This window comes from Bombus bifarius, unplaced genomic scaffold (genome assembly GCF_011952205.1).
Source record: "Bombus bifarius isolate JDL3187 unplaced genomic scaffold, Bbif_JDL3187 scf7180000009125, whole genome shotgun sequence".
Classification (NCBI taxonomy): Eukaryota; Metazoa; Arthropoda; class Insecta; order Hymenoptera; family Apidae; genus Bombus; species Bombus bifarius.
Window position 1 is genome coordinate 3,514,222 of NW_022884914.1, and position 16,076 is coordinate 3,530,297.

Sequence of the window (16,076 nt, forward strand, 5' to 3'; positions counted from 1 at the left end):
GTGAGTCAGAGGATGTTAGAGCCAATCAGAATGCGCCAGCTGGGATTCCGGGCTTTTGACAGAATCCAACGTGTATAAAGTATAAAGTGAAGCGTGGATAAAACTTATGTAGTTGTATTAAAAGTTTTGTTGCAATAGCAAGTGAATGAATTAAAAGTTTTAGAGTGTTTGTGTTATAACTTAATAAGGATATTTTCCACGTAATACACGAATTACTTTATCGGCACAACAATATGTAAGTTGTGTTCCATTATCATTTATGTTAACCTTGTAAACATAAATGTACTCACTGTTTTATTAATTTTTGTTATCCTTTTTTTTTCTAAATTTTCATTAATATCTTATTTCTATTTAAGAAACGTAAGTTTCTAGTGTAATTTGTATTTATGATATCTTTTAAGAGGTAATATAATTAGAAGTTTAACAAAAACATAATATTAGTATATTTATCCATCTTTAATATACGTATGTATATTTAATGTATGTAATTTAAATATATTCAATTTATTTGTTTTTAAGTTTTTTTTTATTCGATTATTAATCTTTATATAAACCTTCAAAATTTTTTGTTTTGTTAATTTATGTAATATAATATAGTTTCTTAAAAATAAAGAGTATAAAATTAAAAAATTATTGCAGAAAATATATTCAAAATGAATAGTTCAGTATTATTAACTTTCTTTATTATTCTTGGATTGGTATATACTGTCACAGCTTTGAAAAATGATGAATGTGAAGGTAAATTAATATTTTATTTATTGTTTGTATACTATTTAATTTTATCACTTTTTTAAATTTGATAATATTTTAGTATGTATAAATACTGTGGAAAGGTTTGTGAATACTTTAAGTGAAGATGTGAAAAAAGATACAAAAAAAATCGAAGCAGCATTTAAAGACTTTTGTAAAGGTACTAAATCTAAGGAAAACAGATTCGTAAGTATTTATAATAATACACTGTTGCTATAAACACTAGAACGTAATAAGTAATTTATAATTATATTAATTGAATTTTTCTTTTTATTTTGTTAGTGTTATTATTTAGGTGGTTTGGAAGAATCTGCCACAGGTATTTTAAGCGAATTAAGTAAACCTATATCTTGGTCTATGCCTGCAAATAAAGTATGTGAAAAATTGAAGAAGAAGGATTCTCAAATATGTGATTTGAGATATGGTATGTTCGTTTTTAATTAATTCTATGTTTATGAATAATTTGAATTATCAAAATAAATTGTTTTTCTAATTTTTAATGTATGATATTCTCATTTAATTTCAGAGAAACAAATTGATATTGATACTGTTGATTTAAAAAAGCTTAAAGTACGTGATTTGAGGAAAATCTTGAGTGACTGGGATGAAACATGTGATGGTTGCATAGAGAAAACAGATTTTATTAAACGAATTGAAGAACTGAAACCCAAATATTCTCATAATGTAAACTCAGAACTCTGAAAAGTGTTCAACACTGTAGATAAATTATTATGTTAGTATGGCTAAGCTTTGGGGTATTCTTTTTTACAAAATAATTAATGGTATTTATGTTTCTTTATTCTGAATGATTGTATAAGAGTAATTTTGTATAATTCCTTTATGGTAATTCTAACAGCCAGTATACATATGCATTTAAATTTCAGTTGATAATATTGAATTATATTTAATTCAGTAATATCTTGGACATAAGTTTAAGAAATTAAAAATGTTAAGCAGTGAAAATTTTTTAAGAAAGGATGATTCCTTTTAGTATAGCCATGCTAATACAAATTAAATATCATGAAAGGTGCTCCGTTTTTATCACACCAACGTTAGACAAATATAAATAACTCAAATTTTTCATACAACAAATTATTTTCATGTTTTTATCTTTCATTGCTCTTCCTCAACTATTCTGATACTGTGCGTTTATACATGTATAAATCCTATTTATATCAAGAAACCATGTACTATATAAACAGATATGTATTTGTGATGAATTATCAATAATGTGTTGTTATACATACTTATTTTTTTCTTTTTACATCAAAAAATCATAACTAACTCCTAACTTCTACAACATATTTCTCTTAATATTTTTTAACAATTGTATACAACAATACATTACCTTTTCAGACCATGAAAACATTTGATTTTATCATCTAATTTAGATAGTAGAATTAGAAATTTGTCAAGTGTTCAGTATTAAAGATTCATTAGTAACAATTTGTCAAAGTTAGTTCTAGTTTGATTTCCAATTATAGTTAAGTACGTAGAATATTTGATGTGTAACATTGAAATTTATTGATAGAACATTATCTCTCTTGTACAGTAACATTGTTTTGTGAAAATATACTTATGAGATGTAAAATGATAAGGTATAAAATCTTAAAGATTTAATAATTGTGGTCATTTAATAAAAAAATTAGTAAATAAATTTGCTATATTATTTTATCTTTATATGTAAAGATTATATGAAGCTATATTGATGTTTTTTTTATTAATTATCATTACAATTCGGTAAATCGCTCCAATGTCCGTCGGCCTTACATGTAATCAATCCTTGCTTTTTACCACTAGGACACACATATGTCAATTGATCCTGATACAAATAAGAACGACCACGAATTGTTGCACCAAATGGAAGTTTTGGTTTATTACACGAAAGTCCTATAAATGTTAATTAATCAAGAAAGGATGATACAATATTATATATTATGTAATATTGAACTTACTTGAACATCTACTATATATTCTGGACCATTTCCCATTTGCAAGACATCTTACATTTCCTTGACCAAGCATTTGGTATCCAGGTATGCATTCGTAAGTAATTGTATGACCAAATGTAAAGTTTACTGCTTCGATATTATCTTCTTTTAAAACTGCATTTGCAACTTTAGGTGGTTTTTGACACATTACAGCTAAAATAAATGTTTGTTCAAACTTTTGAGTAAAAATCTTTGAAAATATTTGTGACAGAACTTACGTTTACAAAAAGGAATAGTAGTCCAAGTATTATTTGGAAGACAAACAGATTTTTCATTGCCTTCAAGAATATAGCCTTGATGACATCTGAATGAAATAGTGCTATTAACAGTTCTTGTATAATTTGTCTCGATAATGTAACTGTATTCTGGAACCTAATAGTAATCTAACATTAATTTCATAGTTAAAAATTATATTTGTTTCTGAAAATAATTATATTACTTACTGTTATCAAATCACACATAAATTTCTGACAAATTCTATCAATTCCATTATTAACCAAGAGTTTATTGATGGTGTCATTTAATAATATATTGTCATTTATTTGCCATTTACCATGCTCATTACAAAACCAAGTTAAATCAGAAATAGAATCTTGAATGTTTGCATTATTCAATTGAATTTCTCCATTGTTGCAGCTAAAGACTATCTTTTTCATATAAGTATGACCTTCTACAAAATACTTTAGATTCTTATAAGTACCATTATATGGCCCTTGGTCACCCAATTTTTTATTCTGATCATTTTCCCAAGTAGCAGTATAGTTATTTGAGTTTGTTTCTTCACGAAGGATTTGAAAAAGTGGATGACTTAAGATGGGACATTCTTGAGGTTCGCAAGACGATAACGTGGATGACCATCCTTCATCGTCTGTACAAATTCTAAAGTTATCACCGACTAATTTGTATCCTACATCGCATTTTATTAGAATTTTAGAACCAATGGCAAATTGGTCTTCTAAACTTTGATTTCTTCCGACATCATCGTCTCTTGATGTAATTCCTATATTCGTATTGTTAAACCCCATTTCTGTTCTTAAAAGTTCAATGGTGTCATTATTTTGTGTTTTAAACAATAATTTTCCATTATCCACGATGTTGGGCCACGGACACTTTAAAGGTACGCAATCAGGAACAAATCCAACCCAAGTACCATTTTCCGTACATTGAAGCTTAAATTCGCTCAACAAATTATGATTGCCCTCAAACTTATATCCCTGATAGCAAGAATATCCAACAATATCGTTAAGATCGTAGTCCTTTTCGAGCGTGTCATTAATCGCTTGTAAATCAAATTTTGTGGCAGAAGTTTCGTGTAGATTTCTCGAATTTGAAGAAATTATGTATCCGTAAGTAATCCTATGTAAATATTATAAAAAACTATTTATTATAAAATTATGATAATGTAGTATGAAATTATAGTAATTTTCTTTACTATGTCTCTTACCTTTTTGGTGGTGGACATTTATAAGGCAAGCACGAAGGCCTTTCATGGTCCCACTGTCCAGATTCCAAACACGTTAAAAGCTTTTCCCCTTTTACATGAAATCCAACATCGCACTTGAATTCGATTTGCTGCCCTACCTATGAATAATACTCAATAAAAATTCCTCCATTTTTTACACAATATTTGTAAATGAATCATACCTGTAGAATGGAAAGATCATCCCTTTCATATTCTTCTATCACGTACTCGATGTCCCCGTGCTCTGGAGCCAATAAATTTTTGCATGTTTTTCCTGTTATAGATAATTGTTAAGAATTAAAAGCAAATAATTAATGAATATTAATATTTTACTTCTATGATATTAATATGTATTGTCTCGAAAGTCTACAATCTTTACCTATACAAACTGGAGGTAATCCGCTCCATTTTCCATTGGCATTACAAATTCTACGAGGGTTTCCTCGAAGTTCATAACCGATCAAACAAGAATAATATATTTCATCTCCGAATAGATACGATCTGCCTTGTATACGACCTCGAGGGAAGTATCCCGGAAATCCGCATCTTCTTCCTTAAATGAGGCACAAATTGTTAAGGTCGAAAAGTATTCTACTCGAGAATTACGTAATTATACAGAATTTCATAAACTTTCAATTTATACAAAATCAACTATTATTTTCAGACGAAGAAAATGTTCTTTTATATTTAATATTTCATGATTTATCCAGAGGAAGATGATTAAGCATATAAGTGTAACATTACAAAGTATTGCAACTCACTTGCGCAAACGGGTGTGTAATATCCTTCCCACTGTCCTTGCTTAAGACACTTCACTGTCAAAGATCGGTATTCCCTACCATGAAATCGCACCACGTAACCACTGTCGCAATGATATGTAATGTTTGATGCATCTCCGCTGACGTTTATGTTACCTTTAAATGGTACTACGGGTAAAGGACAGCCACGGCAAAATGGAGTGCTTAATATCTAAGGATATCAGGAACAATAAAAAATTGATCATAGAATTGTAATAAAAGTACAATCATCTATATTAAGGAATAATTACCGCAACGTCACCGTGCACGTGTTCTTGCATTTGTGCCCATGCAATTACATTACCGTGGTATTTTTCACAGGTGTTGAATAAATGTTTGATATCTTTGGCTGCCAAGACTGTGCTCCAAATATCTAATAATGTTAGTTTTCCTAAAAACGATTCTAACTCCGAAAATCCTCCTCCAACGCGATCTTGTTCTTGTCCAATTACAAAAGTTCCATTTCCTAATTGGAAGAAGCATTAGTTTTTCTATTTTAATATACTTTTTTATAGGATTATTTATATAATATACTTTTGGTAGGAAATCTCTTTCATTTCAATATTATCTTTTTACAGAATATTAGACAGTATTATCTCTTTAACGTTTGGTACCTTGAATGGAACTTCCTTTCGATAAGTAGATGCCATTGTCTCTCAAAAGGCCGTCGATAAAAATATTCCAAGAGCCATTCTCCGATTCCCAGGTGAAACAAACGAAATGCCAATGACCATCGTTTACTTTAATATCGGTTATTACTTTCTCGCCATTGAGATATATTACCAGCCTACAAAATCAAGACAATAATATTTCATGTGAGTCAAATACTTCCTAAATTTTTATTAAGAAGGATATTTCATTACCCGTTATAATCTGTCAAAGTGAATGCATTATCGTAATAACGTGTAGCGTACGACAACACAGTGCCGTAATTAAACGTATCTTTCGATTGTAGCCACAAACACGTAGTTAACTAAAATTGATGATAAAATAAAAATAAGTTATTTATTTCTCTTCGTTACATCGTTTAATATCATTTACTACCTTGGAAAGATTTATCGTAGGACCTTTCATACTGATATAATCTGTGGTTCCCGATTTACTAAAGCGTATCGTATAATCGGAGAATAATTCTATAAAGACACGATAAATTATTCAAGAAGAAATTATCAATTAGTAGAAAAAGCGTTTTAATACGCAAGATTATTTTTATTTGTATAAAAATGAATATTCATTAAGACTATACTTTCCAGTCTCGCAATGACGTCCTGTGAATAACATAGGACACGTGCATGTGTAATTGAGAATATTATTTGTGCATTTTCCATTGTTCAAACATGGATTGCTCTCGCAATAATTCAGCTCTATAGCGCAATTTTCTCCGGTATAACCATCTATACAGACGCACCTGATAATTAAGAAATTTTTTATTTTTTATTAATGACTGTACAATCCCATATATACATGTGTCTATATTCTTATTTTGGTCACCTATAACTCATTATTGTTGCATTCTCTTCTTCAATATTTATGCAATATGAGTTTTCGTTACACGGTAACCAATCACAAGGCAATAAATTACAATAGCGACCGAGAAAACCAGGTCTGCAGAAACATTTCCAAGTGTCGTTAACATTGCGACAAGTAGATCCCTCCATGCAAGGTGAAGGATCGCAATGATCCACGGCGATTTCACAAAATTCTCCTAATTTATTAATATATTTTAATTATTATTCATTGATATATTTCTTAAAAATTAATCACTTAATAATAATTATTCTATCATAGTTTGCAAATATACCTTCGAAACCACTTTTGCACTCGCAGGCATAATCATTCTCCGTACTCACACATGTGCCATTGTTTCGACAGGGATTAATGGTACATTCGTCAATGTATAGCTATGTATTTTATTTTAATTATTAATTAATTTATTTCTAATGATACTCTGGTTATTTGAATAGATAATAATTGCTTTACCTCACAGTTGCTACCTGAATATCCATTTCTGCACGTACAAGAATATCCTATAGTATTGTTCGTTAAACTTTGAATATTACATATTCCTTCGTTCAAACATGGTGAAGAATCACACGGATTTTGGAATGTTTCACATTTAGAGCCTAATCAGTAGTTTTATGTATAATAATATTTCTTATTTCGTACCATGAATGAAGTAAAAATAAATTAAATAATTACCGACATAATAGTCAGGACATTCGCAACTAAAACTGTCTTCTTCTTGTATACATTGTCCACTATTGAAACACGATTCTATATCACAGATATTAGTTTCGATTTTGTAAAGAGGTAGACATTCGTTTATACTTTTAGATCCATGATTTCTAGTAGTAGTGTCAGGTGGACACGAAAGACAATGAGTTTGACCATATTCTGGTTGATAAAATCCAATGTCGCACATTAGGCAAGGTTCGAGAGCTAATCGTATGTTCTGATAACGCTTCTTTTGAGAATAGTATCCTGATTTGCATAAGTCTAAATAAAAACATATATACAAATATTACCTTTATAGAGAAATAGTTTTTATAAAAGTGGAGAAAACGAATAATAAAAGTGAATTGATATTAAGAGAAGGATTTGTTTATAAAGTACTTACGTATACAATCTTGTAGAGATTTTGAGTGCATTTTTTTCGTCGAAGTGTATTCAGGGCAACGTTTGCAGTTCAATGATCCACTTACGTTTTGATATTCTCCAAGGGAACACGATTGACATCGTTTGGTCGAGGAATTGAAGAAGGTTCCCACAGGACACTTGACTAAAATTTAAATAAACTCGATTATAGAACATTAATAATTCCTAATAGATCAGAGGAAACTCATTGAATTATATTTACCGCAAGTATGTCTTTTTAAGATGCTTCCTGGATTGCAGATTTCCTCAAAATTTTTAAAAATAAGATGCAAGTTTAACGCGAGTTTCGCGATTTCTTGATTTGTTCTGTTGTCGAATAAGTTCAATTTCCCAGATTTTGACAACGACTCGAGCTTTTGCCGCAATTTCTCGATTCCTTCTCGTGGATTGTGAAGGTGCTCATCGATTATTCTTCCTACATTAAATAATATTTTATATACGTAAATATTCAAGATTTGTTTCATATTTACGTTTATACATGTTCCTTTACTAAAATTTTATCGATCGCCAGATTACCTAAAAATTTGAACTTCAATTCAATTTTTTCTTTCTTCTTCCTCAATTTCGTTTTACTTCTATTATCATTTATTTTAACATTTCGTTTTGATTTTAAGTTAATACCATTCGTTGTCATTATATTAGTTATAAATAATTTAGAAGTATCATTGTAGTTAAGTTCTCTTCGTTTTCTTATTACACTGGAATACACTGTATTCGAGGATGGAAGAATCTCCTCGCATTCAGGATCGAAGGTAATGAGATCGCATTCGATATCGTTTCCACAAATGTCGAGCAATATCGACGTTAAATCGGCGGTAATATATTTGCTCAGCTAAATTACATTATAATGAAAATGATTTTATATGAGAAATTATAAAGTTGATAAACAAAAAATTGACAAATACTTACTTCACGGAGTGTCGTTTGGTTGTCACATATATTTGTTGCGTTTCCTTCTAATATAATACTTCCTTCTTGAGATGCACTTTTTGGAATTGTAGACTCTATACAACGATAACAAGAAAAAAGATAAAAAAAAAGAATTTACGTTATCTCTTATATCTGATTATTTTTGTATTAAAATTGTAAATCCTCGATATGATTTATTTGAAGATTTATAAATTATATCATATCTGTTAAATCAAACAAAGAAATTGTCACATTTAACAGACCCGAGCAATCAGGAATGTAATTTTCTTCAAGCCAATTTGACGTGTTCCCGTTACATTTTAATAGCAATATATTTTCCACGATTCCAACATTTGGTTCTTCAGACGCGAATCCATATCCCTCTTCGCAAGTTATAGTGCACTCGTTCGTCTCGTTCGTTGATGGTGTACTGCACTTGGAGTAACCGTTCAACACTTTTGGGATCTCCTTACAAGCATCTAACCGATAAAAATTAAAACTTGTTTATTTATAATTAATTAAATTATACGATATATTATTTTATGAAGTACAAGCTAATCATGTCAACGTGGCACCTTTTATAGTTATGTTTAACACGCAAGACACCTTATTATCGTACTTGTCGATGGCATTGTACACTATTTGCGTTAACCCGATAGGAAACGTGTTTTCTCCAGGAAGATAATTTTGTTCTACTTGTACAGGAGTTTTGGAATTGTCGTGAAAACCAGGTTCGTCCCAAGTCACGTTACTTATTCCGATTCTATTATCGGTGTAAAGTATCGGAGGATCTACGCAATGCTCGACCATTGGTGGTTCTTTATCTGGAAAAATTATATTCCAATATTTAAGCAAAATTATTGTAGCGCAATACAAACAATCATCTTATAGTCGCAATATATTTATATTATAGTCACTGCTATTATATAGACCTATTGTCTACTAAATAGACAAGGTTCCAGGAGAGGATTTAGAGTTAGGATACGACTTATGTGAATGAAATTAACTTACCAAGAACTTTAACTTTAAATTTACATCTAGCTCTATTTCCAGATGAATCTTGTGTCACGTACATTACTGTGCGTGTCCCAATCTTTACTTTCCAAGGGAAAGTAATGTATGGTTTACTCCATAACACAGGTGATCTATCCACATTGTCAGTCACGTTCGGTACTGTCCAACTTACACTGGCATATTTCTTCCCTGGAAGGCTCTCAGTGATAACGTCAGGTGGACAGATTATCGAAGGTGGTGTTTTATCTTTGAAAAAAAAAGCAGAAGAAAGAAGAAACAAAATAAATAAATTAGTGCGATAACTTGAAAAATCACAAGAATTGAAATTCATAAATTTTGGATGTTACATTACCTATGCATCGATTAACAGTTCTACGTTGCGACCAGACTCCAGAACGGCCGCTACAATGTCTGGAACGTGGACCCTCAAGTACGAAACCCTTTTTACACGTTATAGTGCAGTTGGTCCCAAACGGTAGCTTCTCCGGTCCCGAACAATTTTCAGGCGAAATTTCTCCATTCGCAACTTGTTTCAGAGGTTCACATTTTATCGCTATGAATGATATATACACATGTGTAATTAAGTAAGGAAGTAGAATTCAAGTATTTATAAAAAAAGACTAACAAAGAACTCAAGGGAAAAATGAAGGTAAAGGTGATCTTTATCATATTTATTAATCTTGTAACTGTATTTATTAAAGCTTCCATCCATTCTATGTATATCATCAATCAAATATATCATACTATAATTTAGAATTATCTTTACTCATATTAATGCTTTGCATATATTAATGTTAAGAAAGATTGCAGAATTTACCTGTACACATAGCTTTGAGACCGTCCCATTGCGACAAAGGTAGACAATTGCGAACTTTACTTCCACGAAGTTGATAACCGGTTTCGCATCTGAATTGACAACGAGAGTCGATTGGATACATTGTCGTATCTTCTGTGCTCAAATGTTGGTCCTCGTCGTTTTGACAGCGCATTCGTCCATGTGCAGGGACTCGAAGTGCCGGACAGGTTTTCACTGTTTCAGCAATCGTAAGATACGAATGACGAGTTGGAAAAGAAAAGGTTTCATAAACGAGTAAAAAAGCTTCAAATATGTCAATTTTTCAGTATCGTTTATGTATATCGCAATCGAACCAATTACGTTCAATAGGGATGTATAACGAAACTCACGCAAACATTTCGGTTCGTTCCCGGACCAGTTACCGTCTTTTCCGCAAAGTCGAATACTATCACCCGTCAGGTAGAAACCGATTCTGCATCTTATGCCACAAGCTGCGTGAACGACGTTGCTGCATGCGCTTGCTTTTACCAAATATCCATTTTCCGGTACTCTTAACCGAGGACATGTTATAACTATGAAATAAGAAGAACGATTGAATATTTGAAATGCGAAAGAAATGCTGTTGAAGTATTTGTTTTTAAGACTTGTTTGTAATAAAGGTTGGAAAGAATAATAGAACCATTAGGATATCATGGAATCATAAAAAGATACTTTACCTTATCTAAGAAACTTAAATCTCAACTATTATACGAAATTTAATTATCAAATTCTGTCATTAATGACTAATGAATTAGCGATAGATACGACATGAAATAGTTAGGAAGAGCAGATTTAACGTAATTGCCTTCTTTTGCTTTTGAAATACGGACGAAGTTCTTCGCAATCTTGTTTCAATAATTCTATCATTTCAAACTTCACTGTAAACGAGCATAATATTTTTGGACAACTTTTAAAGAATTTAGACATTCATTTGCATTAAGAAGAAAAGTAAAAATAATGGATCCACGGTCCAAAAAGCCTCACGATTTTGTAGCAACCTATAAAAATTTAACCGAGGAAATTCACAAGAGAAACCGCTTACGTATAAAATGGTTTCAGAAGTATGAATGGTTATTAGATGAACACAAGTATGTATATAAAATGTATTATTAAGATTCGTAGCCACTAATAAGGAATTCTTGTTAACGATCGATTTTGAAGGAAATTACAGAAAGAATTAGAGAAATTGTGCGAAGAAAAGCAAACGGTTATTGCCACGGAAACGTTCGAGCGAAAAGAGGGAAAAACTTGTTTGCCAGCTCCGATTACTACTAGTGGCGAGGTATTAATAAAAATTTTAATTTTCATTACCTTGTTATAATCAGGTAATAATTACAAAATTATTTTGTTGCCGCTACGATGTTATAAAAATTTCTTTAAACTTCTAAACTTTGGTACTTCTAAAATATTTTGTAATTTAAATCTTAAATATACTATGACTCTCTAATTAAACGAAAAATACACGCTTAATCATTTTGAGTGAGTATTAATTAAATTAACATTTCGAAACGTGTATTTTTTTCATAGTACGGTTGGCTCGCATCGAAACCAAAATTTCAGTTGGAAATATATGGAGCTTATAGACCGCAATATCCCGATCCTCTTAAAGAAATAACGCCATTATTTGGAAATATGCCTGCTCTTCCAGTAGGCATAGGGTATATTTGGTAGAATACAAGACGATTATTTAAATAAAGAGAACGATAAAGTTTCAAGCAATTTAATTGCATCTTCGATTACCCTCGCATTTATTTCCGTCCGTGGTGAATCCGAAAGCGCAAACGCAATCCTCGATGGAAGTTGCAGGTACTTTAACAGTCACCTGATTCGCGTCAGGGCATGATATGCACATCGACGTCAGATCACCGGAGATTTCTCCAGATGCGTACGTTCCATTTGGGCAAGCTGAAGAAAGATTAAATTAAGCTCGTTAAATGAAACTTGTAAGAGCGTTGCGAGTATTATACGACTACCAAATAGCAAAATCTATCATTTAATTATTCTATTATTCTATTCCATTATTTTAATAAGATTATCGATCCAATGGTGATTTGTTGTTTCTCAGAACTCATAGATAGGTGCAGTTGTCGTATTTCCTAAATTTAACTTGCTATTGTTAATTCATTATTGCTATTTAATTGCTTAGCATCAATACCATTTATATTCTATAATTTAGAGATATATTATATAGTAATATACCTACAATTCGAATTTATTTATTTATCTAATTTTTATTTCAGAATATCAGAGTAATCATTAATGTTATACGTATGTATATCGTGGAAAACTATTATTTCAATATCATTGATTCACTAGTTCTGTGATGATACAGCAATTATAGATAATATAACGTAATGAAAATTGAGATTGTCTTCATCGAGGAAAAGATATCGCATAAATATAGAGAAATTTCTATTATCGATAAACTTACGGTGACAAGAACCCTGAAAACCAGAGCCAAAATATCCCGCGGGGCAAATGCAAGCGTAATGTCCGGTCACAGTGCCGCAGGCGCAGGTTGCGAAATTATCGCAGCAATTTCGTTCGTTTCCGACTTCGCTGATATTTCTGCATAAGAGATTACAATTATCTGGATACGTCACTGGTACGTATTTGCCTGCTTTCAAATCTGTAACAGCGGAAACGGGGCGAGCTCACATTAGATAAAGTACTTTACGTTCATTTGCATAAATAAACAATCGTGTCTTATCGAGTTCATTGTTTCTTTGTTTGTTTATTGTATACGACAGATTGCAAATTATCTTTAAGATTTTCTTAAAGATCAATGTATCAAACATTCCGATAAATATTTTACCAAATATCAATTCATTCATTAAATATTTGGATAAAAACTTCATTTTTCAAACTTTTGTTCAAATTTGTTTAAATTTCATACTTACCGCGATGCAAAGCTCGTCGTACTAGAGCCTCGAATTCCACGAAACTATCGAGGAAATAGCTGTACGTGTCTCCAGGAGAGCTGGCTATGTCGTGCAGTTCGTCAACGTTTCCTGTTCTTATTCCGAATGTGAATACCGTTGCACCTGCAGTTTTCAGAAGGTTCGCCGCAGGTCGTGGATCGCCCCCATTGCTAAATCCATCGGTTATAAGAAACACTGCCTTCTTTGCATTCACTCTACCCTTCTCGAGTATTCTCTAGCAAATTGTATTAAACATTTCAAAACATTTTTGGATCTTATAAATTTAATATCATCTTGAATTTAGTTTCTGTTTATATCTGCGAACAATTTCTAACATCATATCTTTTATCTAGTTTATAACAATAAAAAGTTATAAATTGCAGTTTATTAAAAGATATAATGTAAACTCGAAAACTGATATCTAAAACTATTTCATAGCGAATGAATGTAAGATAAGTGTTAGTAAAAAATGAAAGTGGGCAGCTTACAAGAGCTTCCAAAAGCGCGCCTCGCGTGTACGTTCCACCACCAGTGTAATTAATATTATTTAATTGCTTATTCAATAAGTAACACTTGTTATTATTGTCACTAGTATGAGATATTTGATCTACGTTACGTCTGATGTGTCTTCTTCCACCAAACGTTACGATCGCGACTGTAGTCGTAGAAGGCTCCACAGAAAAGTCGGCCAAAAGATGTTTTACAAAATTTAATTCGCTGTGAAAATTTTTCAAGCCAACAGATCCTGAAGCGTCAACGAGAAACACCAGTTCCACCTGGTAAAAATCTTACGTTAAATTAAAATCATTGCTCGTCGCTGCGAAAGAAGTTTAACGTTAATAGCGCTATTTAAAATTTATTAAATTCTCTGAATTTTATTTAACAGATATTGTTCATTAACGCTAATTAATATTTATTGAACTTTATTCAATCTTAATTACAATCCTAAATTTGCAAATGTTTATTTAGGATTTTGAATTCAAAGAAAACTTTATGAACTTCAATAAGTACATTATTATTTATATGTACATTGTTTATTTGTAAAATTTCCCATTACCTGATCGGTCTCGTTCCTCAAACGATCGATGTTAGCTTTTAAAAGGCGCGACAAAGCGTCAGCTTTCTCTCTGAACGGTTTCTGTAGCTGGTTTTTCAAGCTGGTATTTAATTCGTACCGATCTGTGCTTCTCTTATCTTTGAAATTAAACTCATTTCTTTCAGACACTCTAAAATTCTGCAATCCTATGTCGAGTCGGCTAATCTCATCGAAAAATGCGATCGTAGTTAGCAAACACAATGACAACCAAATTAACGTGCATATTTTCACGATTGGACTGATCATGTTAGCAAATAACATTCACATAAAGTTTGTAACATTTATCTTTCAAGACATATCTCGCGGGTTTCAAAAATATTAAATTCTTTTACGCCGACAAAATCAATACAGCGCTTTGAATTTACTCGTAATTTTTTTACAGAATTTCTTCTTTCGACGCTTGCACATATCATACTATTGTAATTAATATCTATGTATGCTTCTTTTTTAATTTACCAAATATTGATGCTATAAATTTGGAACAGCGAGAGTATTTCGATTTCTCAGAACAACAATTTATCAAATTATAACAAATATATGTAATACAAGTAATCGATTATAATTACCGATTTGTTTTTATCGTTAACTAGATTTACTAAGAGAACGCAATGTTCGAGAACACAATGAAAAGATCGAAAGATCAACTGTCGATACTTTAAGCTGAACTGCTACTAGTTGTAAACGAGCATCTAAATCGTGTCCGAGCTTTGAAAAGTTGAGAACAAGGGACTCTCTGTTCAACTTGTACCGTGCACACGTGTTCATATTCATCGAGTGATCTTGACGGATGCCCGATTTATTAACAAATCCAATCGGACTGCCTTACATGTCAATCAACGCTGTAAATTAGAACAAACAGTGGCAAAAATAACAAATAGATCATGATCGCGTTAAAAGAGCGCCGCGAATATTATCACGTGCGATTCTGCACGATTTTCAGGCAATCTTATTTGAATCGATTCGTATTATTCCACGCGATGCATATTTTACAATCAAATTATGTAACATTTAACATGTAACATTACGTAATGTAACATATGTAACATATAACGCAAGTAGGTTACCAAGCAAGCTGAAGTGGCAGGGCTACCATAGAATATTAGAAAATTCGTTTTATGTACATTATCAGAACTGGTGCAGTTATTATTTCGATACTTTAAATTTGAGATGCATAAAATTGCAACAATGTACAATAAAACGAGCGTTAATTATTCTGATACAGAATCATTTGCTTTAACTTACCTTTAGCGATAAGGTCAAAAGTACAACATCTTTACGTTCCAATAAACGACGATCATAATGTCGCTTTATAATTCTTCTAAGCATCTAAACTATATCTATTTAACGTTGATCTTCTTCTCACGCTTCAATAGATAACATTCTAACGAAGACAGAGTCGCTCAATGTAACTCGAAAAATCTGGAGGATGTTAAAAAGATTCGAGAAAGATGAATAATTTCTCGCAACAGATAAGGTACACTATGAATATGTTGCGTAAAATTTTCTAAGCGACGTATGTTACACAGTTCGGTCTTAACGTGTCTATGATAGCGTTCGAGGAAGGGTGTCATGTTTATGTCACGTGTAGGAGAAATGTTGAACGGTGGACCGCGGCAGCAGCATGTGAGGTCAGAAAAAGGCTTACA

At 31.6% G+C, this 16,076-nt stretch overlaps 3 protein-coding genes across 5 annotated transcripts; 2 read left to right on the top strand and 1 right to left on the bottom strand.

The window, feature by feature from the left end:
• Positions 1–43: 43 nt before the first annotated feature.
• LOC117213764 (mesencephalic astrocyte-derived neurotrophic factor homolog) lies at positions 44–2,686 on the top strand. Of its 2 annotated transcripts, XM_033459394.1 has the most exons (6): positions 44–235; positions 640–738; positions 812–936; positions 1,033–1,174; positions 1,277–1,483; positions 2,551–2,686. In XM_033459394.1, exons 2-5 carry the CDS (start codon positions 654–656, stop codon positions 1,450–1,452), a joined length of 528 nt encoding a protein of 175 aa, XP_033315285.1. In that variant the 5' UTR covers positions 44–235; positions 640–653; the 3' UTR covers positions 1,453–1,483; positions 2,551–2,686. The 2 variants fall into 2 exon arrangements, with proteins under 2 accessions (XP_033315285.1, XP_033315284.1); XM_033459393.1 differs by lacking the exon at positions 2,551–2,686 and having other exon boundaries at positions 1,277–1,992.
• On the bottom strand, positions 1,519–15,856 carry LOC117213759 (sushi, von Willebrand factor type A, EGF and pentraxin domain-containing protein 1-like). Of its 2 annotated transcripts, none has more exons than XM_033459386.1 (33): positions 15,673–15,856; positions 14,392–15,269; positions 13,946–14,110; positions 13,314–13,569; positions 12,845–13,042; positions 12,154–12,318; positions 10,764–10,946; positions 10,396–10,608; positions 9,931–10,131; positions 9,576–9,824; positions 9,140–9,388; positions 8,828–9,043; positions 8,565–8,659; positions 8,172–8,487; positions 7,858–8,070; positions 7,618–7,779; positions 7,200–7,496; positions 6,981–7,123; positions 6,802–6,901; positions 6,492–6,705; positions 6,251–6,408; positions 6,045–6,133; positions 5,864–5,973; positions 5,615–5,787; positions 5,252–5,466; positions 4,965–5,172; positions 4,583–4,756; positions 4,386–4,477; positions 4,186–4,322; positions 3,185–4,097; positions 2,960–3,113; positions 2,706–2,894; positions 1,519–2,640 (listed from the first exon to the last, which is right to left on the bottom strand). In XM_033459386.1, the coding sequence occupies exons 2-33, from the start codon at positions 14,689–14,691 to the stop codon at positions 2,471–2,473; spliced, it is 6,717 nt and encodes a 2,238-aa protein (XP_033315277.1). In that variant the 5' UTR covers positions 14,692–15,269; positions 15,673–15,856; the 3' UTR covers positions 1,519–2,470. The 2 variants fall into 2 exon arrangements, with proteins under 2 accessions (XP_033315277.1, XP_033315276.1); XM_033459385.1 differs by having other exon boundaries at positions 13,823–14,110.
• On the top strand, positions 11,136–12,132 carry LOC117213765. Its single transcript, XM_033459395.1, has 3 exons — positions 11,136–11,501; positions 11,575–11,695; positions 11,941–12,132. Exons 1-3 carry the CDS (start codon positions 11,371–11,373, stop codon positions 12,082–12,084), a joined length of 396 nt encoding a protein of 131 aa, XP_033315286.1. The 5' UTR covers positions 11,136–11,370; the 3' UTR covers positions 12,085–12,132.
• Positions 15,857–16,076: the final 220 nt, after the last annotated feature.

Bases quoted from the DNA above. Each gene is read 5' to 3' on its own strand.
- LOC117213764 (XM_033459394.1), top strand. From the start codon at position 654: ATGAATAGTTCAGTATTATTAACTTTCTTTATTATTCTTGGATTGGTA. The intron at 937-1,032 runs GTAAGTATTTAT...TTATTTTGTTAG, and splicing joins AATCTAAGGAAAACAGATTC to TGTTATTATTTAGGTGGTTT. The intron at 1,175-1,276 runs GTATGTTCGTTT...ATTTAATTTCAG, and splicing joins AATATGTGATTTGAGATATG to AGAAACAAATTGATATTGAT.
- LOC117213765 (XM_033459395.1), top strand. From the start codon at position 11,371: ATGGATCCACGGTCCAAAAAGCCTCACGATTTTGTAGCAACCTATAAA. The intron at 11,502-11,574 runs GTATGTATATAA...TCGATTTTGAAG, and splicing joins TGGTTATTAGATGAACACAA to GAAATTACAGAAAGAATTAG. The intron at 11,696-11,940 runs GTATTAATAAAA...TTTTTTTCATAG, and splicing joins CGATTACTACTAGTGGCGAG to TACGGTTGGCTCGCATCGAA.
- LOC117213759 (XM_033459385.1), bottom strand. From the start codon at position 14,691: ATGTTATTTGCTAACATGATCAGTCCAATCGTGAAAATATGCACGTTA. The intron at 14,111-14,391 runs GTAATGGGAAAT...GATTTTTACCAG, and splicing joins TGAGGAACGAGACCGATCAG to GTGGAACTGGTGTTTCTCGT. The intron at 6,902-6,980 runs GTAAAGCAATTA...TAAAATACATAG, and splicing joins ATTCAGGTAGCAACTGTGAG to CTATACATTGACGAATGTAC.